The following is a 26,284-nucleotide window of genomic DNA, read 5'->3' as shown; positions in this document are numbered from 1 at the left end:
AACTTTGCAAAATATGTTGAAGCCAGTTATGGCTTTAACAAATCACCTTCCCTTGAGAAGGCAGGATGGTTATATTGCCCTAATTGTCAACTCCTGTGATTATATAATAATAAGATCAGTGCTGTCCTTAGAATAGTAAAGTTGGTACAAGTTATGTAAAGTGATTCAATACCTCTAATTTTGCTTTACTCGGCTGCAAGTTAATATATATCCACCAAATTATCCCATTTAACATGGGAGGGACTGTGGAGGAGATGAGTTTGGAAAGAGGACTAGGCCTTCTGATTAAAGCTATATTATCTATTCTGGCATGGCTATTTTAATGACTGAGGTATATTAACATCTATGGCAATAGCCTTACTTGGTGACCATATAGATTTACCCTGAATTTTAAAATGTTTTTATGTTGCATGCTGCCCAGAGTCACTAATTGAGATGGGCAGCTATAGAAGTTGAATAAATAAATAAATAAATAAATAAATAAATAAATAAATAAATAAATAAATAAATAAATAAATAAATAGCTATTTCTCCCTCCAATAAGTAGCTGGGGGAGTCCTTTCTTTACCTCCAGGTTTCTGATTCCCTGGAGCTGATCTGTGGGTCAGAGATCTGGTGAGTAAAGGGATAAAAAAGGCATCTTTCCCACTTCTGCCCTCCCCTCAACCCAGCAGGCAAGATGCATAGGAGGAACATGGCCTGTAAGAGTGCTAGATCTATGTTCTGACTGCTCTTGACCATGGATTCCCCAGCCTCCATTTCAGCACCACAATAAATTGTTTCTCATGCCTTCCTGCTTCATTGCTCTCTGTCGCACTCCGGAATCTCTTTTCCTCCCCTTATTGCTGATCAGCCATCATTTGAAGAAAGAAGCTTATAATCGTCAATTAAGTTCAACGGGTGTGAGGGGAGGGAAGAAGATGAAGTTATTTTTTTTCCTATCCCTCAATCCAAAGGAGCCCAAGAAAACCATGTCTAAATAGAAGTAGGACAAAGGCTCTGTAGGTTTAATAAAGTGTGCCTGTCTGGGCACATGAAACAGAAAGAAGCATGACTGTCACATTAAAAAAAATAAAAACAATACTGCCATTATTGTTTTTATAAATAACTCAAGGCAACCATCACACACAATATTACTTTTTCTTCCCATTGTTCTCCAAACAGGAACCCTGGGAGAGGAATTGGGTTACTGACAAAAAGTGACTGGTCCAAAGTCATCTGATTGGCTTTCATGCCTAAAGCAGGACTACAACTAATTGTCTCCTGGTATCTAGTCTGCTGCTAGAACAAACTGGTCCTTTTGTACTCTTGGGGTGCATAGAGCTTTCATCCCTAAAATATCGTCTAGCTTCATCTACACAGTGAAGCCCTATCAGGCTTAAGGTGAAGCCCTTGATCAAGCCTTTATCTTGATCAAGATAAAGACTAGACACTTTTGATTGCGCATTAAAACCAGTCCAACACATAAACAATGAATTGCAGCCCATCATGGTCAATAAAATTACTTTTCCTTTACAAGCTTTTCTTTTGCAAGCCCCTTGAGAGCTGTATGCAAGGAAATTTCATGTTAATGTATGCCGATTAGTGTACATTTAAAGTGACAATAAAGCTATTCTAAGTTCTAAGTCTAATTGGGCTGCTCCTAATTACAGGCTGTTCTGCCCCAACAACCTAATACAGCTTATTAACAACAACAAACTACAAATAAAACAAAAAGGAAATACCCCTCCTTATAACAATTCTAGAGAATAAATGTAATCAGTTCAGAAAAAATACACCAAGTTCTAATTACAGCAATTAATGTTTGAGAACTTTATTCTATTTATCATCTTCCACTGTGATATATGCCATCAGAAGGGATCAGTGCCAGTCTGCAGAATATATAGAATGAACTGGCAAAATTACATAAAACGGGCATAAAGGTAATCTCAGAAATTTCAGTATTCAAAGATTAACGGGAAGGGGGAGGGAACTTCAGCTGTCTAAGGAACTCTGCCACTGACCTCAAAGTGACCATTTTTGAACAATGGGAAGTTCAGACTTCTAGCCTGGAGCCCCCTCACGAACTGTTCAAGTTCTTCAAGGTTGGGTGGCTTCAGAGCACACTGCACATCCAGCAGTGTGCACAAAGCTGCCCATTCTGGAAGCCCTGCCCAAAGTGGTTTAAGATTATGTGAATTGCTTTGTCAAGGTGAATCACTTCACCTCTTCGCTTCAATGAAGCGAATCATGTTGCTTCCACAGCACAAATTTCTTTGTTGAAGCGAAGTTGTTTGGCATAGGTCTACGTATTACCAAGTATGCTTGTGGATATTCAAACTTAACAACTCTGTAATTACTTTCACCCTCCCATTTTAAATTGACTGCACAGTTTATAACCAATCACATCAATCTATGTGTGTGTGTGTGTGTGTGTGTGTATGTGTGAGTGACTTAAAATAATGCTTCATGTATTGATGGAAATGTGCTGCTCAAAACTGAAACTTTAATTATTATGGTGTTATGCATTAAGTAGCACCCTTTTGGACAAAAATGATTTGGAAACAGAAAGTCATTTAGAAACAGGAAGACAATTACGTTTTAAGTTTTTATAGTTGAAAAAGATTGATACTATAAGTCTGGCAACACACTCATTCTACATCAATTACACAATTCTTTGTAGGATTCTTAACTCTTCCTGTATTTTTATACAAAAACTACAGCATTGAAAGAATATGGAACAAATGTTTAATCATTTAATTATAAAACATGACAGAAATCAATATATTAAGTTTTACCTAATGTGTAAAGCAAGCATGCTTTTAGGGGCTTTTCCTTTTCTTTCTTGCCTATAAGGTAATATATAGGATTATTGATTGATTTTGTGTCATCAAGCCATGTTCAGCTCTTAGCAACCATATATGTAGACCTCCACAATGATCAGTCTCCCTACTGGCCCTTTAGATATTACAAGGGTACATCCATCACCACAGAAATGAAGTCCACCCACCTTGCTTGGTGTTTCCTTCCAATTTTGCCACAATTATAAAGGGAGTAGAATGATCCTTGCATAATACATCCAAGATATACGTAATTCAAGTCTGGTCAATTGTGCCTTGAGTGAAAACTCTGATTTTGTTTAATGATCATTTGTTTGTTTCCTAGGTCAGGATTGGTGATACTGGTTTCATTGTCAGAAGTCTTTTCCAATGAAATATAGTTTAAAATTTTTAATTGTATTTTTTCCTACTAAAATTTTTAACAACCCATGTTATAAATTGCTGTCACATGTTTATTTTTAAGTGCACACACCTAAAGTTTCATGGAAAAAACCATACTAAAAGATTTTTAATTCATCTTCATTGTGAAAAATTGCCACTGTTTTACAACTGTTCTATTCATTTGTTGAACCTCTGACATATTTTTTTCCTTTATTTTATTCCTTCTTGACAGATAGAATCAAAGGAATGGAGTAGTTGTCATTAGTTGCTAACAAATCATACAACCAATTGGATCTGGTAACCTGGCTATGATGCACAGGACAAACAAAGAAAGCCACACCATACTAATTTGAAATAGAACAATACTGACTGTGGCAGGAACATATCTTCCTGTCTCCCAGGAAATTAGGCTGTCATACCCATCATCTTTACATGTTCACTTCTGTTAATAAGAGAAAGCACACAAATTCACATAAATGCACATTAAATGCATAGTTCTAATGTTTGCCTTCCCTAGCATTTCTTCACTCCTGGCAACATTCTACCAACATTCCTTTTATTTCATCATTGATAAGAAACTTTCTAACTTTGGTGGGCTCACTCTAAGACTCTGTCCATTAATTTGTCCTTAATGTGTTGAGCATGGGGAAAAAAAAGCTTTACTTGCATGTTTGTCTTGTGGTTTAGCATGTGTGTCAATCCAGCCCATTTGGGCAGTTTCTATTCAATATATTTGGACAACCCAGGACATTGATCAATGTACAAGCAGGTTAAAGATGCTGTGTGAACACAATCTAAAAACTTTGTCTTGACTCATGCCTCCCAGTACATACTATACAAGCTACCCATATATGAATGAAATATTTCGCTGTAGTTTATGAGTTTTTCCAAGAGGCAAGAGAGTAAATTTCCCTTGCCCACTCAGTGTTTTGGGTAGCTGAATATGTTCTCATCAGGGGGCTGTCCTAGAGCAAGATCCCAGGAGATTCTTTGCTGATTTCCTTTCGGTCCTCCCATTTAGAGTGCAGTACTGCAGGCTACTTCTGTTGATCACTGCCTGCCAGCAGTTTGGCAGATCAAATCTTACCAGGCTCAAGACTGACTCAGCCTTCCATCCTTCCTAGGTTGGTAAAATGACCCAGACTGTTGGGAGAAATATGCTGAATCTGCAAACCACTTAGAGAGGGCTGTAAAGCATTATGAAGCAGTATATAAATCTAAGTGCTATTGCTATTATGCCCATCTCAGACCTTGGGCAGATTCTTTATTGCTGGTTCAATTATAAACAAGATTGCAGACAGGTAGGAATTGGCCTTTTTGGGCCAATAATAATCGCTTACCATACCATAACAAAGATTATACTGACCATGTTTCAGAAAAAGAAATGCCACTTTCAAACCTCCTGTGACAAGACAGACAAACACCGAGCATTTCCAGGGTGACATTGGGTAGGAGAGAGAGTTGCTCACCATAGTCTTTCTTGCAATACTTCTTCATGTTTATCTTCAGCTTCCCTTTGGATGCCTTGCAGTAGGTATCACAGTCTTTGGGGATGGACAAGAAGAGAAAGAAATATAGATATAGATATGTACATATATACACATACATTAGAAAGTTAGTCTTAATACGCATGAGGGCATGTGGGAAGAAGGGAGGGATGCAGCAAAGGGGAAGGGAAGCGAGAGAGCAACTTACTCTCTGCCATGAATAAGCAGCGTGCCTAGGAGATCCATCTGCCAGGACCTGATTGGGTCATCTAATGGGGGCATTCATTGAAAAACCTTCTATATTCCAAAGAAAGCCCTTCACAAAAGAAGCCATCCGCCTCTCCTTTCTTGTCCTCCCCTCCTTGTCTGATGAATTTTTTAGCCTGTCTTCTGCTGCCTGCTGCAACTCAGCTGCCTCCATGGGAGACCCTGGGCCTCCCTTATTGTACCACCCAGATCTTTAGAGAGCCACAACTCTTTCCCCCCCCTTTCCCGGTTCTTAAACGGCAAACTGGAGCCTGATTAAAGCCCACAGAGGCCTCTTTGTCACCCCTAACCCAGACCTGTGTCAGGCTTTGGCATTCATTGCAGAAGGATTCTGGCTGGGGTCACCCCTCCACAAAAGGGGTCAGAGAGGAAATTAGCAGCCCATGAAGCATTAGCAAAGCCTTTGGCGTCCACTCTACTGGAGTGTGCAAATAAAATGCCCCAGTGGGATTGCTTCATTTCTAATAGGCCCTACTGCTGTGATACAATGGTTTTACTCCTTCTGAACATCATCCTGTGTTCCAGTGCTACTAATGTAATGCAGCATAGCCACTTTGGCAGAGCCTGCTGGAGCTATTTTGCATCACTTGGAACATGGGGAGTTCAGTTATGCTTTGTGCATCAAAGGCGGATCCTCACAGCCATCATCGGTTGGGACTGAACAGAGCTCTTGCGACTTGCTCTAGCTGCTTATTATTCTATTGGAAAGACCAAAAAGTGCTTACTCATGTTTATTCAAATAAACCAGGGCCGAAGAGGTATATATGTTTCATTCTTGTGAAACAATCTCTAATGTACACACCTTGTTTATCTCCTAGAAGGCCTCTGAAGCCTGGAGAGGGTGAAAAACGGACCGGGCCCACTGGAAGTCAGAAAATGGGCCGTTTCTGGCATCCAGAGGGCCTCTGGGGATGCAAGGAAGACTGTTTTTGCCCTCCCTAGGCTCCTAAAAAGTCCCTTAAGCCTGGGAAGGGTGAAAAACGGATCTACCAGGCCCACCGGAAGTCAGCAAATGGGCTGTTTCCAGCCCATATTATTAAAAATGTGTGTGAAAGACATTGCTCTCTTCATAAAAACTACTGAAAGTAGCAACATGGGGATCTGCAACAACTTCCTATCTATGAATGGCTATCTTGTTAGTTTATTGAAAGCAAATAGCAATCAAATAAAGAGCTATACATTACAAAATGTTTAATCACCATCACCATCTTGCTAAGCACTTAGAATAAGGTTTGGCATATTTCATACACTATGGAAATATAATACATAAAAACCAGTAACATCACAACAGGGTTGCTTTGCTGCTATAATCATTATACTGTGGTTTTTCCAAGGAACTCAGTCCTCCTGGCTCTCTCTACATATATAGTCATGCTTCATATTTTTGTTGGCATTATTCTGATAGCTTGAATCTATTCCATTCCAGAAAAAGGCAGCAGTATCAGAAGCAACAGGGACACAGGAGCTGCCAAGAATTAAAAGAATGTCCCAGATAACTGCAGAGGAAGCAGAATCCAGGTGCGCCTTCCACTGAGCAATTGTCCAATCACTTCTCTATTGATTAATGGAAGGATAGTTCTTCTGGAACTGCTAATCAATAAAAAAGGTCCCCAGTAACTATAAACTAAGGTCTACAGATAAAGTAGCCAATAAACCAGTGATGGCGAACCTATGACACGCGTGTCAGTGCTGACACGCGTAGCCATTTGGGGTGACACGCACAGGATTTCATGCGATTCATCCTCGGCTCCTGCACGGCCGCCGAGGATGAAAGAATCTGTGCTGGAGGAACGGGGGGGCGGGACGTGTGATCTCCCCCGCCCACACTCACTTACTCTATCGCCGCCGCCCCTTTCTGAGCGCAGGAGCTGCAGGTAAGGCGTGCGTGCCGTGCGCACACATGTCATCAGCGCGGCGAGGGAGGACCCGCAGGAGAGGAGCGCGGGAACAGTGCGCGCCTCTCTCCAGTCAGGCCGGCACAGAGAGTCTACTATAGTTAAAGAATTCGCCCTCCCCCTCACTTATCTCAGTTCACGGCAGGGCTGTGGAGTCTGCTGCTTCCAGCTCCACGTCCTCATCAACATGCCGCTCCGGCCCACCCCCGCTATGAATATTCATATTCTTCGCCCTCGCGTCACTAGGAATATTCATAGCAGGGGCGAGCTGGAGCGGCATGTTGATGAGGACATGGAGCTGGAAGCAGCCGACTCCACAGCCCTGGTTCACGGCACCCCAAACAAGTTCAATAATATCAAGGGCAACATACGAAATCGACTGATGAACAAAGAAGTTACTAAGCAGGTATGTTAAATAATTTGTTTTTGGTTTATTAAATACAATTATATATTGCAATTATACATTTTTGTAGTTTAAACTATAAATTGCGCAAAATTATGTTTTTGTCGAAGTGACACACAACGCGAATTATGCTCGATTTTTTGCCGATTTTTGACACACCACGCCAAAAAGGTTGCCCATCACTGTCCTAGGCAATGTCCCACTAACATAAATTAACACCATTGCATTGGGATCCTTCTTTCCGGTCAGTTTGCACATCTCACCCTGGGTTTTGGATGTCACACTTAAGTTCCAGATCACCCCTCCATCCACTAGATTTATGATAAATTCTTCTAGGACAGAGTCTTTTATAACATCTAGATAAGAACCTTTGAATCTGAACAATTTATGCATACTTAATTAAAGGCACCCATTATCAGTCCTTTGGTGAAGAAGGGTGGTTTTTCAATTTGATAAATAAACAAAATCAAATAAATTCCCCTTTGAATTTACTCCTTGATCTCTTTTTCGATCCCAGCACCCTCTGAGCATTTTGCCAGTACTAAATTATTTCAGAGTAACATTGTCAGCCACAGTGATTTTCTGATGGTATCTAATACCACATTTTATACCCCCAAGGTATCACTGAAAACTCCTGAGGTAATTTTCTTTATTCTTCTGGAGTATGCTTTCATAAGTGTATTTGATCAACATGCTAATCTTTCACTTAAAGTCAGAGGTTTCAATATTAGCATTAAACTTATTCTTAACCCCTATATTCAAATATATGTAGCATGTTCATTTGAGTTCTTTGAACAGCTATAATTTGCTCTGCGCACAGACCTACTTTTACCTCCCTTAGTCTCAGTATCAAAAACATTTTTTGCCTGATTCCAATGCAATTATTCTTTCCATGCTGTTCACTCCCCAACTTCTGTGGGTTTCTACAGGACATCTGAAATGGCTGTTGTTAATCTAAACACCTTTATAAGGACTCCCCTAACCAAATCTTCTTTTTTAGAAGAAAAAACACTATAGGATCTGCTGCAATTGTTGGTTTGAGTGCTTTGGGGAACAGAAGGATGTGCTGGATCAGGGGTGGGTTCCTGCCAGTTCTAACCTCTTCTATAGAAGAGGTTCCACAAATCTACAGTGCTGTTTAGAACCAGTTCCAGCTCCCTCCCCCCACCCGTCCACACATCATTAAGATGAAGAGCAAGAGGAGGAATTCTGGGAGTTGAAGTCCACAAGTCTTAAAGCTGCCAAGTTTGAACACCCCTGGGTTTTTTTCTAAAGGGTTAGGGGTGCAACGGTCTTGTAACTTGATAGCTTTAAGACTTGTGTGCTTCAAATGCCAGAGTTTCTGAGCCAACATTTTGGTTGCTAAGCAAGAGTGTTGTTAAGTGAGTTTCACCACATTTTACAAGTTGGCCACACCCACCCAGTCACATGGCAGGCAAGCCACTCCCACCCGGTCACACGGCTGGCAAGCCACTCTCACAAAGCAGGACACACCCACAGAAGAGGTTCTAAAAAATTTTGAAACCCACCACTGTGCTGGATATAAACAGAACTATAATGAACAAGTAAAGCTCCGTGAACTCTGCAGCAATCCCAGGAAAACATAACTGCTATTAACCTCACCCTTGGAACAAGAACACAGAAATGAACCTCCAGCAATATCTTTTCTTCTGGTTGAACAAGATTGATTGAAAAACAAATGGCTGCAAATAAAGCATGAAATTAGATTAAAGCCTCTCAGTTGGGGCTGCCAGCATTGAAATCATGAATTGGATGGGCTTTTATAGAAGCTGAGGCATTATGAAAAAATGTGTGCCAATGGCCCTTCCTGGTGCCCACTTTATTATAGTTTAGGATCATTGATGAAAATACAGTACGAAGAGCAGATGGCTGGCAGTTTCAAGGGGAGCTTAATGTTAACTACCCTGAACAAAGCAGACTGACAGATAATTTCCAGCTTCCCAGATTTAAAAAGTGAACAACGAAACAGCTTGGTAGAACTTTTTTCAACATAATCATACAACAGAGCACAGTCCATGCTTCCCATTTATGGAAAAATAATGAGGAAAGGCTGAAATGTCTGGTTAAGAACAAGGTGGATCTTTTACAAACATCCCACAACAACAAAATCAACAAAGGCAGCTTGTCATTGTCCGAGAGCAATATAACTGATCAAGGATCCTCCTGCTTGAATATTTGCCATCTATCCAGCATCCCTTTGATAAGCCAATTGTATAAGATAACATAAAAAGGAGTAGCAAAAGCTTTGTCCAGCCCATCTAGATAGACATCCTGACAAAGTAACACATTAAAAGTTAGTAGCCTTGGTGGATGTTTCTATCTCTTCAGGGACAATAATCCTTTTGAAATTCTTGCTGGCCTTTGAACAGGTGAATAAGAAAAGAAGTGCTGGATTTATACTCTGCAGCAGCTGGGACTGTGTAACCGATTTACAGGTAGTCCTAGACTTACAACCATTGGTTTAGTGACTGTTCAAAGTTACAACGGCATTGAAAAAAGTAACATGACCATTTTTCACACTTGTGTCCATTGCAGCATCCCCAAGGTCACATGATCAACATTTGGATACTGGCTCACATTTATGATGGCGACAGGGTCCCAGGGACATGTGATCCCCTTTTGCGACCTTCTGACAAGCAAAGTCAATGGGGAAGCCAGGTTGACTTTACAATGGTGTTACTAATTTAACTAGGGCAGTGATTCACTTGACAACTGTGACAAGGAAGATCATTGACTTAACAACAGTCTTGCTTAGCAACATAAATTCGGGGCTCATTGTGGTCGTAAGTTGAGGACTGATAGTAGGACTGAGAGAATATTTCTTTTGTCAATACAGCGGACAGAAGGAGGAATCAGAACAAGGTCACCTATAGGACACGTGATAAACTGCTTTTGCACTATGGCAGGAATCTTTGTGAAAAGATTCCTGGCTTTATTCAAGTTTTGTTAAGTTGCTAATTAGGAGGAGGAGAAATGAAGATAAGCCAAACCAGCCACAGCCATAAGTGCTTCAGGAATTTGGGCTGGCCTCAATGGTGTGCCAAAATGTCTGGCTAACAGATGCACATTTTTAAATCACTGATGTGTACTAGAGCAAGAATTATCATAGATTTGCTTTTCCCTCACACGTAGCCTTCTTCTCTTGTACTGACTCTTGTATTTGGAGTGGGTTATTGTTGAAAATATACACATATTAGTGAATTAAGTCACTAATATGGATTATTATATATCTGTAGATTTATCTTTAGGGCTTGAGACAGAGAATGTATTTACAGCTGGGAGGAAGGATGGGAAGAAAAGCAAAAGTAAATTAGCAAGTTTTATGTACTGCACTATGTGCAGTTTGCTGGGTACCTCCTGCCCAGAGAATCTTTATTTTAGAACAGTAAGATATGATAATCTATCTCAGTAACAATCAATAGCAGAGAGATTAATACCCTCAATATGACCAAAAAACAACATGATTCATCATATTTTTTCTCCTGATAACTTTATTGGTTGATTTGCATGTTGGTGGTGGGTGAGTATTTATTGACTGTAAAATAGAATGATCTATTTTGACATCTGCCAAATGCCATATTGATTAATTAGGCTTCCACTTTAAAAAAATAGTTGTTTTATTATTTCCTGTTTTAAATTTTTTGCTAACATATGGCACGTGTACCACAGGTGGCACGCAGATCCATATTTGCTGGCACACCAGTCCTCTCAGTTCCGGCACCCCTGTGCCTGCTGGCCAGCTGATTTTCGGCCTTCCAGAGGGCTGGGAGAGACCGTTTTTCGCCCTCCCCAGGCTTTAGGAAAGCCTCCAGAACCTGGGAAGAGCAAAAACTCTCCCCCTGTATGGCCAGCACACGTAACTGCATGGGGGCGTGTGGACATGCCCATGCATGGGACATGCGCACGTGTGGGGAGCATGTGCATGCATGGGGAATGTGCGGGGGTGGGTGCATTCCATTGTGAGTCTGGGTACACAATTTTGGCATGCCTTTATAAAAAGTTTAGCCAGCAGTGAGTCACAATAGCAAGATGCTAGTAGGACTGAGTTCTGTTATTAACTACATAAGATAATGCACCGAGCTTCAGAATCATTTCAAAGCACAGTATTAAGCCCATAAATGATTCCATTTCGTACTAAAGTTATTTATTTATTTGTCTACTGTTTGTTATATTTTAGGGTATTCTGACCTTCTTTCAAATGGTGCAGGACTAGGATGAGTGTCACACAGTCCTATTCTCAAGCTTAGATCTTGGAAGGGTAGTCAGAATTCCTAATTATATTTCAGAATGGTATCTAGAAGCACAATTAGATTAAGGCATAGTTGCCTCAACTAATGTGAATCTGTTCAATGTATACAATATATTAGAAAAGAATTAAAATACATTATGTTGCTACACTAAGGTCTAGTATATATAGTAAAACTAAAATATATCAATACGAAGATAGAGCTTAACTGAATGAACTGAAAGTAGAATCAATCCAGATGATTTTGTATTGAACTATGGTGCATCTCATTTTAAAAGTTTACCTCACAGCTATCAGTTTGACATAGTTAGACTTCCTGAAAAACGTAGGTTATTAATTTATGTCTTATGTCTAGCTTCTTAGAAACTGCCATTCTGAAATACTTATACATTTTGAAAACCAATATTTATTTTTATTTGGAGAAGGAGGAAAATCAAATCCTCCCATTTTACAAAATAAAATGATTTATTTTGGCATAAGATGTGGTCTCACTTCACCTCAGGTTTTGCAGAACTATTTGGCGTTAGAATAATAATATGGAGTAGAAAGAAAGGGGCATATAATAGTGCACAATTTACTTAAAATTCAAATTAAAAATAATTTGTATGGGAGTGTTAGGGAGGAGAATAGAAGTCGGTTGTCAAGGACATCCACACCTTCTTCCCTGTCTTCCAGCTTCTGGCAAGATGTCCTATTGTAGCAAAGTAGCTATGTCAATGCACAAAACAAAAATAGAAAGAAAAAGGCTCAAACTCAAAGACTGAGGTGTAAAAACCTTTGCTTTGTATTTGACAGCAAGCCAGAACCCCTGATGGGTGCCTTCTAACCTTTGGCATGACCTTTAGCTTTCCTCATTGTATAGAAGTTCCATTGTGAAACATCCTTGTTGAAAGCAAGGAGATGATGTAAGCTTACTGAGCACAATTTTGGACAGTAATAGGAGAGACAATATCAAGAGGTTGCTGAGATGCTTTATTATCCTCTCTATTGGAGCTTGAGTAATATTTGAAATCCAAGTATGGTTTATTGTTTCATGGAAACAAGGGTTGCAAAGTTGTAACCATTCAATCAATCATTATATTGTTCTACCATAGCCAATGACAAACATTACAAAAAGATGGTTATAATCAGTGACGGTAAATAATTCATTGTCAGGAACATTTCTTGGTCAACTAGCATATGTCTTTGCTAGTGACATTAAAACGCCTGTAACCCTTTTAAATATCCTAAAACCCTATGAAGTCTGTGTAAATCATGGCGCCATTTGAATAATAACAATAAACATTTCTTGAATTTCTGAGATGGAAAAAATAATGGGACAAATTGTCAATTTGACTAAACTCTGTAGGCAGAATCACAGATGGTTTTGGAAAAATTGTCCTCTAAAATTGCTGATGAAGTTAAACTAAAAACTACAAAGGCTAATCTGGAGAGGTTCTGCAGCGATTTATCTTTAGGGCAATATTATACATCATCATTATTATTATTATTTCTTTTATTTGTTAAACATGAAACTCAGTCTATTATTATTATTACTATGACTATTATTATTATGTGGTTAATTTTTGGTGAGATTCATAGCCTTTGGGGCTGGTTGGTAGCTCAGCAGCTCAAGTCCTAACCAAGGACGTAGGAACTGTTAAGGTAACATCGGAGGATATAAGCTGTTCCAAGTAGGGTGGTTTTTTTGTAGAATCAGAATGTTCAAATCCGATAAATTTAGAATTTTCAAATAGTGAGGTAGCCTTGTAGGTATTGCTCCAAGGGCTCCAATTACAATTGGATTATTATTGTTGTTGTTGTTGTTGTTGTTGTTGTTGTTGTTGTTATATTTGCTTATTTCATGATGGGTTGCTTATCAAATTTTAACATTATATGAAATTGGAAGGCTCAAGATATCAACCTGATCCAGACAGGTTAAAATACTAGGCTGTAACAAGATATCTTCTAACAGGGAACAATGTGAAGTATTACATTTAGGGAAGAAAACAAAACTAAGAAAACTACATCAGAGAAGGATTTGGATTGATCATTGATCTCAAGCTAAATATGAGAAGTGATATGAAATAGGTTCTAGAAAGGTTCCAATGCAGTTCTGGATTCAAACTGCATCAAATATGTGTCATTCCCCTGTATTTTGTACAGTGAGATCCCACAAGTGCATCTCACCCAAAAAATATTCAGACTAGAAACAGTATAAGTGGATAATAAAGATTATACAAGGATTTGAGTACATGCCCCTTGAAGACAGGCTGAAGGAACTTGAGATGAGTTCCATAATATATACCAAACAGAAAATAGCCAGGTGTGATTTTTCACTCCCACAGAGCCTAAGAAAATAAATAACAAGTACGGTTACAATTACCTAGCTTTTGTTTAAATATTAAGAAAAAAACCCTCTGATGGTAAGATCATGTGGTGTGCATTCGCCAGCTCTGGAGATTTCTAAAAATAAATTGAATTCAAATTAATTGGTTTTCTGCACATTGCAGAGTTGATCTAAAGGATTCTTTTGGTCCCTTTCAACTCCACCACGATTCTGTAGTCTTACTACAGTATCATCATTTGCAGAAAAATATAAAATCATTGAGCACATCTATAGGCTATCTCTTCTTTAGAATGTAGTAACTAATCTTACAGATTAACTTTTTCAAGCAGAATCTACTATCCCATAAGACTGAAGTTTTCCATTCGTGTACAGACTGAATACATATGATTTGAACAAAATTAGGAAAGAGTGTCCAAATTCAGTCAATCTCTAGGCAAAACAGAAATATTCCCTTCTCTAGCCTGTTATCCTGCCCAGCTCTGTTAATGCATTTAATGCATTTGCATAATTGCATTGCTATTGGAAATAAGGCACTGTAAAGACAAGATAAAATAAATCATATCTCATAATAATCTACTCCTAACTTTGTCGGAAATATTAGGAACATGCTAATATGTACAGGAAACTTAACTCCACAACACTGAACAGTTTCTAGTTAATATTTCCACACCGATTGACCAAAGTATCCACTCTAGCTTTTTAAACAATGCTAACCTTAGATTAATGTATGAGCAAAAAATACTGTCACTAAAAAAAACCTTGCATTAAAAATATGAAATAGAAGATTCATGAATATCACCAGGAAGAAACTCATGCTGAATTTCATAACATGGTTCATGCACCGTATTGTTCACTTGGAACAATAATTTTACATCACTGAAGTTAATTTAATTGAAATAGGACTTAATGGGACAAGCTTTTTTTTTAATATCCCCCCTCTCAAAAAAGCAGATAGGGTTTGTAACAATGACTGAATGATTAGGAGAAAATAGGAGATGATTTGATGTTAGTCTTATACCTTATAATATGTAGGGAGGGTGTTTTTTTTTTACATCATTTCATATTGTTTGTATTCATTTCATATTGTTTGGACTTCAATCTCAAAGAATAATATAGGTGACACGTTACTTGAGCAAAATTCAGCAGGAAATGAGATGTAGCTCCAAGGATTATGCAAAATATCAAGTGCGTTATTTTTCCTTGCCCAGCAGCAATCATTCTCTTGAAAATGTCATCTCTTTATGATAATAAAACACTTAAAAAAAAACCTCCATTATCATCTGTGTAGGTTGTTTATGTTTATGTTTTGTTTCTCATGGTTCATAAGATAGGACTAGTCTACCTACTACTTTAAAGTCTTCATAATGGGAAAAGTTCTCTTATCTTTAGAATGTTCCCATTTCCCTGGCCTGGAAAATGAATGCTGAGTTTGAGGTGTAAAATAATGATGTCAAGAAAGACATTAGTGAGTCAGAGGGAAACCTCTATAAACCACAATCAGCACATTGGCTGGGAGTTCCAATCCTGTTACCCAGGTTTGCAAGCAGTAGGTAATATGTCTACTTACAAAGGCTACATGCCACTGCTACTCCAATATCTCAAACCACGGTAAGCACACACGCATCCCACATGTCAGAGTCACATAAAAAGAAACCAAAACAAATACCAAGCCTGCTTTTTTTACATCTCAGCAGGTTCTTAGACTAGCCTTGTGTGATCTGCACTGACTTTGCTAATAAATCGCTTCTCTTTCCTTGGCTACTTTATAGTAAACAACCTTATAACAAAAGCCAAATTATCACATATAGGCATTTGTAGATAAACCTGGTGCTTTAAACTGATCTGCCTGGTTCTGTGGAGTCTTGTAAAAAAAAATTGTTTGCTATATTTTATTTATTAGTTGATACTTTCCAAATCAGACAGAGGTGGCCCTGGCCAGAGATCTACATACTTTAGGAAATAAAAAGTATTACATTTTTACTATATTACATATAGTATTACATATTTACTGAAATGGTATAAGTTCTCCTGCTTGAGTTGGATGCTGGACTAGAAGACTTCCAAGATCCCTTTCAGCTGTATTCTGTTCTAATTCTAATACCATATTCTTTAGTAACATACATGGTCATGAAAGCAGGCATTTTTTTAGCAAATTATTAAATATCCAAAACAAGCTTAGATAGCACATGTTTCATGTTAAACCAATTTCAATATGCTTTAAATTTAAGCATTCAATTTAAATATTTAAGCATTCAATTTAATATTTAATGATGATCGTGATGGTGATATAATAATAGTAATTTAAAAAATCACAATGACAATGATAATAGTATACCTGCAGGCTTTTCTGTGCTGCTGGCCACAGTGGTAGGAGGAACAACAGGAATCTCTGTGGGCAAAAAGAAAAAGTGGACAGAAAAAAGAACAAACAAATAGGGAAACGTATTATTTACTTTTCTAGCTAAGGAATTGGGCAATTTTATACTACGAGAAAGGTGACTGCAAAGATCATCACTTCAGAGAGGTGACAAGATCATCTCTAGGCCACACAATGGTGAAGAAGCTAATAACTTACCCCATAATTTGGAATCACCATCTACACAAAATTACATTCAGGAGAGGCTGCCACCTAGCTATCATAGCAAACAGTAGCAACACCTATACTAATCTTGATATATACCCACAAATTTGGTAATTGAAAGCAACATTCATATTTCTAGGAATCATATCTTTTTCTAGGAATTTCAAAACAAAAACCTGGTGTTATGCATTTGAGGGCCATTTTCCACACAATTTAGAGGTTCCATTATTGAAACTGTTTTTCCCCTTCATGGCAGATCTAAGAATATTCTACATTGATGGGGAAGCAGTAATTCAGGGACTAATTGTTCTCTTTAATTTCCACTTTTCCATATAAAATCAGCAGTATTTAAAATAGCTGTCTTTCTGAAGAAAGAGAGACTTTTATCTTTCTATCAGTAAAGTTAATATCACCATTCTGATATGAAAGGAGAGATTGGGTTCGTATCCAATGGCTATAATTTTAAGTTCTAGATGCTGATTATCTTTCACATAATAAAATAATATGCATTTAAGATATCTTTTGCTTTTTGGTGAAATATATAGTTTATAGACAAAGTGTATGCATCTGCAGCATGTATTTTGTTTTTATTAAAAGAGCAATAAAATCCTATTCTCCAACTTTCTCTGTTTCCTATCTCATTTTAGAATGAATAAAACTATAAGTACAACAATACTGTTTGTACAACCATTGGGTGAACTAAGCTAAAAATAGATTTGTAGTTAAAGATATGTTTAATTGACAAGGAGTGCCTATAACATTAATTGCTCCATTAGAGAGTTCACTATGTTAATCTTCTGCAGCTAAAAGCAATAAATCCCAAAGGGGAAAAAATAGTTTGAAATTCTTATTCCATTCTTTCCAGTAGCGTTCTTATATGAGTTTTCTACTCTCTGGAGTTAGAATTTGTTTGTATTATTATTAATTCCGCTCTCAGATTCACAGATAACTTTATATAAAAGTATATTGATGATAGTTTGTCTCTCATAATACTATAAGTGCTTGTAGATATTTTCAGCAAGGTATGTCTGACAATGGTGATAGTGAATTTAATCAATAATATTCAAGGACTATATGACACTATTGTTTCTTCAATCAGGCAGCAGCCATGTCTGCTTAGCATCAGGAAAACAGTGGTATTACATACTTCCATCTGAACAATAGTACAGGAATATATTTTGGGATACATAATTCCGTTTATTAGAAATGCATCTTAAGAATTTGTTTTGGGTCTCTAGCAAAGACTTGTTTCTTTCAACCATATTCTCTTTTTTCTGCATTAGAGCCAAAGAAACAATGTACTGGCACAATATAAAAGTTTTCTGCTCCATTGTTATTCTTCAAAGTTGCTATAAATGTAGCTTGGCTCTTTATAACAACATTTCTTAAAAACCAACACAGCCGAGTAAAACATTGTTAAGAATTACACCACAATAAATCTGATTACAGTAGCAGCGGTTGCGAGCAGGGTGGGAGGACGACATTAATGAATGCTTTCATTATTCTACAGCAATTAGTATACATGCAGCACGATTAATAAGAACTACTTTTGTTTTTTGAGGGCTTTTTACATTCCTATAATCAACTGGCTGCTGGAGCTTCTTCCCTCATTCATGGCAACAACCAATATTTACCCAAATATAAAAGAGAACACAATTCCCAAGGTTTGATCACAATATCCACTGGTAGTAGTATGATCCTCATCAACTGGATGAAGCCATGTTGATAAAGAGATTAAAAACAGTTGGATTCTCAACCTCTCATACTGAAGTCAAGTGCACAAGTAGGATTTGCTTCATTTCATGTTACTCCCAAATGTATCACTTTATTTTCTCCTGTACATGTAAATGAATGTAACTCTGGCAGCTAAGGAGGCACATGTGGTTTCGCCTCTCCTATCAACCATCACTAAATTGGACTCAGAAACAGTGATTGCCCCAAAGTCACTCTGAGCTTCCTCCTGGGAAAAGGTGACCCAACTCTCCAGAAACCTGACTTTCAGTTATATGGAATGGCATCTAGAACAAAAAATGGCATCTTCACATAGGTGAAGAGTAGGGTACAACTGGATTTTTCTTTGCAGGCTTTGCACCATGTAAACTATGTACATGAAGAAAAGCCTTGGACATCAATGAGTTCTCTAAAAAGAAGGATGATATTCCAATAAGACCACATAGCTACATCCATGGATGCATCTCTCTTGAAGTCATAACTACCTCATAGCTAGTCATCAACTCCCCTCCATTCGTAACATGGATCTGAAAGCAACATCATTTGTTTACTAAAGTGATTATGTAAGCAAGTTAGGACAGATTCACTGTTTATATGCATGTCAGTCATGAAATAGGAGATTTTGCAGAAGTAGAATTGTAGGCTACTATTATTGCTCTTTTACTAAATATCCATTAAGATGAGAGATTGATGTGAAATAGTGTAAATAGAATCCAATTTAAAAAGACAAAGTTCCATTAGCTTTATCACTCTATCACTTTATCATAGGACTACATTTTTATGTTTTACAATTTGCTACATTTTTTTTGTTTCTTAGCAGCTTCTAAGAATGAGGGAAGTTGGGCAGTTTAATATTTTAACTTGGATCTTACCTGAGGCATAAGTAACAATAGTATCAGTATACAGTTAATGGGAAAAACAAAATACATATTCTGCCATTCAAATAACACATCTTAACCTTCAAACCTATTCAGATCACATAACTAACATATATATATATATATATATGTATGTATGTATGTATGTATGTATGTATGTATGTATATGTATATGTATGTATGTATTGTGTCATATGTGTGTGTATGTATATGTATGTATGTATGTGTGTGTGTGTGTGTGTGTGTGTGTGTGTGTGTGTGTATTTAGTGTCACAACCCTGGTAAGCCCCAATTATGGGAGGAAGCTAACTGCTTCCATCATCTGCCAATCGGCTCGTCACAAGAGTCCATCACGACAGAAACCCAATATTTTTACTGTTGCCTTTGTTATATTTGTGTTTTATTTGTGCTGATAAATATATATATCACCTCCCTCTAAATGTATATGCAAAGTGAATGTAAAACATCACAACCCAGCTATTGCACACATTATACCTTTAATGAATCTGAATTATAGTAAATCCACTGTGATTTCAAAATTCATATGTCTTTTTTTTTTTTTTTGCTATTGGCTTTGCTCTCCCCTGTGTGTTGCCGCAGATCTCTCTCTGAAAAATTGCACTTTTACTGGGTTCACATACCAATAACACCCATGAATACTGTACTGTATGAGTAGCCAAACACAGTCTAAATAAAACTGAGTCTATCCAGTTAGGTGTTAGTAAAGAAACCAGACTCAGGATTAATTATGTTATGGTATAGATGTCAAAAAGATCATCCACCTACTTATGCAGGGGGCAATGGGAGATCTGCTTTGCTGGTAGCCTTTGGCACATCGATTACAAGTGATGCCCGTCACACCATCTTTGCAGGGACATTGCCCTGTAGTTTGATTACAGGTTTTTCCAGCTGCACCCACGGGATGGCAATCGCATGCTGTGGGGGGAACATACAACAAAAGGATCAGAGGATGGTACTGGAAGGGAAGGAAGGATTTTCCAGAAAGAACAAGTGTTATGAAAAACCAATGGCTTCCAGGATTGTTTTACCAGAATTATGAACCATTAAGCGAGAAGAGAGAGTCCTGTAGTCTTTACCTTGATTACACATTATTTCTCATCCAATATTAGTGATTTAAAAATCTACCTTTCCCAGAAAATCTGAGAGATAAATGATGTCTGACCAGTACTTCTCCTTGCATTCTTCAAATAACATAGTGAAAGGCGCACACGCACACACACACACACACACACAAACTTAATATATGTTAACATACATGTTTGAACTCACATTTACTTTCTCAAGATTCAATGCTCAGAGTCTTTATTTTTACTGTTCATATTTTAAAAAAACAGTCTTTCCCTCAATTTCACTGAAATTAGTAAAGAGGAATAATCCTACCATAAATAAGACATGAACAGAAGAACCTGCTTCTCTTTATTTGTTTTTCAAGCTGTCTATGAAACCTGCAAGCTACACATGTAATTGTTCTCAGTAGTAGCTATTATGTCCGCATCTATCTATGCAGAAAAGACATCTGAATGTTTACGTTAGTGAATATTGAGGTATCATATAATATCAAAGGATAAATTGGTGGAATGCAAGCAGAAGTACGATGGCTTGCAAAGTAACCCTAGATTATAGGCCCAGACTGCATAGAAGAACATGAGTACATTTGAAATTTGGTTCTGCTTGTGGCATAATGGCCAAAATGACCCGCATTGACCTTACCTTTAGCAAGGTATGTGGCACAGGTATGACTAAGGATGGCAACCGAGTCTTATTGCCACTTGGATATGTTGTGTGTCTATAATAAGAGAAAGGGGAAGGATGCAAGAAATTTGAATGAAGGTAGTCTGATCTTGTGAGTTGATTGAATATATGCAGAGAAATCAATGTATCGCATTGTATTGCAATGCATTCATCATTAGAATGAAAGGGCGAAAATGTCAAAATTGTTGACTTAGTGTAACTGAAGTTCTTGTGGGTATGAAGGAAAATAGGATTTGATAGCAGGTGATGGCCCCGTTACTTTCTAGTAAATAGTGATAATGGAGGAATCCAAGATGAGCTTTAGGGAGGAAAAAACATTTAGAATGACATCATCCAGGAGGGATTTTTTTTATTAGATACTAGGAATCAAATCAGAGAGTAAGAATATCAATGATTTATCTGCAAATATATTTGTTTTCCATTAATAATTTTAGAACATGTTGCAATATGCTTTTTCAAAGGCAAACTGGTCAATTCAGTTTACCAAAAAAGCATTTAAAAAAGGATGAATACAATTCAATTACAATTTCCTTCAACCACTGATCTTAATGCACAAATATGTATTGAAAGTCCTCGGGCATGCTAGAAACGTATTTAGATTTCCATAAGAGGAGAACCAAGGGATCCAAAATGGTAGACATAATTGTGGCTCTAAGCCCCACTACTTCCCACTGTTTGTGCTTAGTGAATTGCCAGTCTAATGAGTTCACTTGATAATTTTCTTAAGGTTACAATGTAACAAAAAGGGACAACAATCATGATACAGAGATAATTTTGTACAAAGGCTTGCATTAAAGGTCCCTGGGAATTTTACATGGTAAAATGGACTTTACCATGCAGAACCAACAAATGTTCATTTGACAAACAACTACTACTTCTCTTTGTTTGTTTGTTTCTCTTAAAGTTCTTTTTAACCCTAAATTTAATTCTAACTTTTAGTCAGGAATGCTGGGAAAGACAGCTGTGAATTTAACTGGCCAATAGCAGGCAGGCATTGATTCTATTATTGCCTCTCATCCTTTATAGAAAGAAACCAAAGTTTTTAGAGACAGGAGAGGAAACCTGTTAAACAAGAAACTGTCCACCACAGAACAACAACATCCAAAGAGTTAAAGGTCTCAAAAGCAACTGACACAATCTTGACACAAAATTATTTTAGATGCAACATGGATGGAATATGAGAAACCATTCCCTTACGTAGAACCCACAGCCTTTTGCAACAAGGAGGGATTTTGGCATCATCATGACTTTATTCTAATGTCTCGTAAACTTTTCCTCTACTGAATTTTCAAGAAAGTGCTCAGTTTAAACCCCTGTTGCAGAAGTTCATAAGTGATTCTTTTTCTTTCAAAGGTTTATATTGAAATCAAGACTTCCTTCTTTCAAGCAAATAAACCAAGGATGCAGGGTGGCAAAGGAGAGGGTTGTGAGAAAGAGAAGCACTGGTCTTATATACAAAGAATCAAAGTGTCCGATGTAAAGCAAGGAAAACTTTAAATTAGCAAAGATTGCAGCAGCTTCCTTGTGGTTCTAAGAAGCATTGTAAGGCAGCTGTTTAAAACACAGCCAGTGGCAGAAATGACTGAAACACACTATTAACATAATAACCTGAAATACAGCATGTTTACTAATTGAGTTAACATCATTTTAACTATACGTGTCTTATTAATTTTGATCCAGATTATTTTGATTTAGCAGGAAAGGAATTTCTTCCAGATCTTAAAGTGATCATGACATTGATTCTAAGTTGATGCTTGATTATATGAATTGATCTTCTGAAAGTGCGTTTCAGAAATGTTGTATTTCTTTTGTCACCGGGGCTTATTAATTTTATTATTAGTTAAATATTATATTTGAGTTTTGTTTTATGATACTGTGAACAATACCTTGAATGCGCTATCATTCTAAAATCAGTAGAGGTTTTTTTTTTTGTATATATCGATCAAAGAACATTCCCAGAAAAAAGGAAGGAAGACAAGCAGTTAAAAGAGTTTTAAAAGAAAAAAAATAAAAAGTAATGGTGTTAACAATTTATTCCAGAAAATGAAACAGCATTCGCTGGCTGGGGAATTCTGAGAGTTGAAGTCCGGACATCTTCAAGTTGCCAAGGTTGAGAAACACTGCTCTAAAGTGTATGACCAAAAGTGGGGGCAGAGGGAAGCAAGGAGCAGATTTTATTTAGACATTGGGAGAAAACATGGTTTGGCTAAGAGTTGTTCACCAACATAACAGGCAATCTTGTGATGTTGTGGTCTTCTACTTCATGTATACAGTATAAACAAACGCTAGGCAACAATCTCTATCAGGGACACAATGGATCTTGCAGATCCTATCCTGAGCAACAGTTGTATAATTATTTCAAAAGTTCCTTCAAAACATTTGTGATAAAACACTGAGCAATCAAAACGCTGAGGGCCTGATATTATTTTGTTTCACAAAGGGGATTTCAGATCTTGCTACATTTGGCACAGGATGAACAAGCTGAGCAATGATCCATCGCTGAAGCTTAACTTTTGGCAGAGAATCTTGGGAGCTAAAATTTACAAGCAAGATTGCCCTTCCAAATTTAAAGTTTATCCAGCTTACTGCCTTTTCCATATGTTAAATTCCACTGCTCCCCACTTGGTTTACATTGGCAAATGGAACATGAGTGCATTCATGGTTCATATCATTCATCATTTTTTCATCAAAAGCCTGGAAGTCTTTTCCCAGGGTGCATTACAGTTTTACACCAACTTTTCTATAGGATTACATTAGTATCAGTAGCCTGGCAAATATCAGAGTTGAAATTAATCAAAGAGGCTTAAAGAAGCAGTTCCACATTTTGGCCACAGCAGGAGAGATGCTGCCTCAGGAAGATCTACATTTAGAAAAAGAGTGGAAGAAATAAAAGCAAATCATCATTTTGTTTAAGAAGAAACAGAAAGGGGGCATTTCTCTCATTTTATAACCTGTTTTTTTGGCACACAACAAGACAAAAGTGAAAATCATATTAGTCTAAGACCACATTTCAACTATCAGTTGTGTACTTTTAAAAAAATAAATCAAATTTGCCTCAAAAATAATACTACGATTATTACAATCGGATGCGTCACAATGCATCCATGAATTTCTGTTACCGTAGAGGGCATCCAAGAACAAGGTGATACTATAAGCAGCAACTCTTCAGTTTAACATTAGTTACACAATTAATTTATTTGGCAACAGGTCTGTTATCCATTTATGAAGAGACAGTGAATGACACAAGAGGTGAACTATGTTTAAGAGGATCATTTTTCATTCATCTCTGACCTGGGAATTAATGTATTATAAAGAACATATCCCCCAAAATATGGTTAGGTTCAATTCTTGACAAATACTAACTTCATCACAATATATTCTTTTTTTAAAAAAGAAAGATGATTACTTATTTTGAGGTAATTCTGATAAACAGCTATTGTTTCTATGTTTGATTTACCTTCAGAAAGACAGTTCCAGTTCAATACCTATTCTGTTCATACATGGAACTTTGGTTTATAACAGTCTCTTAAATTTTCAGATGGAATAATACTATTTCAGGTCTATTCTGATCTAGCCATGTGTCTCTGTTGCACCTCTGCTTTAAGAGTCATATTGACTTCAGTGAAAGGATCCCTTAAAGCAAAATCAACTCCCCCTCCCCTGATTGATACAGAAGCCTGGGACTGCTTTAAGAAGAGCACAGAAGTGCTATGTCTGTGCTGGCTCATAGTCAGATATTTTTCTCTTCTGGAGAGTTCCAACTGAGATGCAAGATCAAGAATGATTTTCACTGATATCGTGAATTCACTTGTATTATTTGTAATTCAGTAATTTGGGAACAGAAGACATACAGCCGGTAAGAACAGGGAGAAAAAGTAGGAACTGTGTCACATGCTTAATAATATCTGCATGGGAAATTTCCCAAGTTCCAGTCTTAAATCCCATGTAATAATGAAATCTTTTAAAATATTTGTCAAATGAAGGTGCTTTATTTATTAGACTGACTTTATCAAGTTCTATCTATCTATCTATCTATCTATCTATCTATCTATCTATCTATCTATCTATCTATCTATCTATCTCTATCTATCATCTATCTATCATCTATCTATCATCTATCTCTTTTTCTGCCTAATTCTTAATCATGACCCTTATCCACTGAATCTAACACAGTTATCTCTAAATATCACATCCATCAACTATCATTTTAAAAATCCTACATATTGAGGATAATACTTTGATGAATTGGTGATATTATGGTGAAAAGACTATAATGGAGAATTTGATATACCATTTTTTCGGACTATAAGATACACCAGTGTATAAGACGCATCAAGATTTCGAAGTGGTATGTAAGAAAAAAAAGTTGTCTTCCCCGGATCCCAGAAACACTCTGCAGGCTTCAGCAGGGCTGGGGTAAGGCAAAAATGCCCCTGTTTTTCACCAAAATGGGAGCATTTTCCCCTTCCACCAACCCTGCTGAAGCCTGCAGAGTGCTTCTGGGGGATGAGAAAAGCCAAAAACACACCCGTTTTGGTGAAAAACAGCCCATTTTTCACAAAAATGGGGTACAGAAGCAGGGCTTTGGGAGGCCAAAAATGGCTGTATTCGGTGTATAATATGCATCAATATTTTTACACTCTTTTAAGGTGGAAAAGGTGCATCTTATACTTCAACAATACAATATACTCAAAACCAAACATAACATACATAGTGAAAATAATATAGTGTAGGTGCTCAGATACCCTGCAAGTATTATGATCCAACCTGGAACTCTTTAGTAATTACAGGGCTGGCACAGTGAGAACATGAGTTTTCAATCATTCTTTAATCACAGCACTAACTGCCCAATGAGTTGTATTACTCTTTCTTGTGCTAATTTATGGGTCTTTATTCGTACCACTTTTCTCTCACCAAAATGCCTTCCTGAACTGCTGGCATTTCATTTCTTAATTTGACCACCCAGTAGCACATGGCAACTTGCCTCTTTTTACTGTCAAACTGTGCCCTGGAAGGCCTTGGCATGATCCCAACCTCACCACTTTATGTGATACCCCTACTCAATCTGTCATCTCTTTTCCTGTTGTGTGGCTTTTCTTGCTATGTGCAGGAAGAGAGACATTGTGCTTGCTAGTCTACCAGAAGTTTTTAATTTGTTTTGGTATAGGGTTTTCCATATGGCAGAGAATTGGAGAAGACTGATAAAATTTTGTTCAGAAAAAAATAGTAGAATCTAAGACATTTTCAAGTAAATGATAAGAAAATTTTCCATAGCTTAAGATAATCTTTCTTAAAATTCATAAATAAAATAATATCAATAATTATTTTATTAGGACTGAGGGGTATTGCTTGCTATTAAAATATTTACCTCATCAATTATGGTGCCTTTTTGTTTTCTACAAATTGATTGATTTATTTAAAACATTTATTTTAAGCCATTCAAATTAAATAGATCTTGCTTATTGAACAATTA

General features: G+C 37.2%; 1 protein-coding gene across 2 annotated transcripts in view; it reads right to left on the bottom strand.

Moving 5' to 3' along the window:
- NTN1 (netrin 1) overlaps nt 1-26,284 on the bottom strand; it is a 107,432-nt gene that overhangs the window by 10,383 nt on the left and 70,765 nt on the right. The window contains exons 4-6 of one of the 2 annotated variants that reach the window (XM_014055838.2): nt 19,825-19,974; nt 16,184-16,237; nt 4,670-4,744 (exon numbers count right to left, since the gene is read on the bottom strand). In XM_014055838.2, the coding sequence (XP_013911313.1) occupies nt 4,670-4,744; nt 16,184-16,237; nt 19,825-19,974 (279 nt within the window). The remainder of the gene's footprint in view (nt 1-4,669; nt 4,745-16,183; nt 16,238-19,824; nt 19,975-26,284) is intronic. The other variant, XM_087709788.1, reaches the window with a different exon arrangement.

This window comes from Thamnophis sirtalis, unplaced genomic scaffold (genome assembly GCF_051295495.1).
Source record: "Thamnophis sirtalis isolate CommonGarterSnake01/CBP01778 unplaced genomic scaffold, rThaSir2_p1.2 scaffold_3, whole genome shotgun sequence".
In the NCBI taxonomy this organism is placed as follows: domain Eukaryota; kingdom Metazoa; phylum Chordata; class Lepidosauria; order Squamata; family Natricidae; genus Thamnophis; species Thamnophis sirtalis.
The sequence above is the reverse complement of the archived record's forward strand: the minus strand, read 5'-3'. Positions and strand labels throughout refer to the sequence as shown.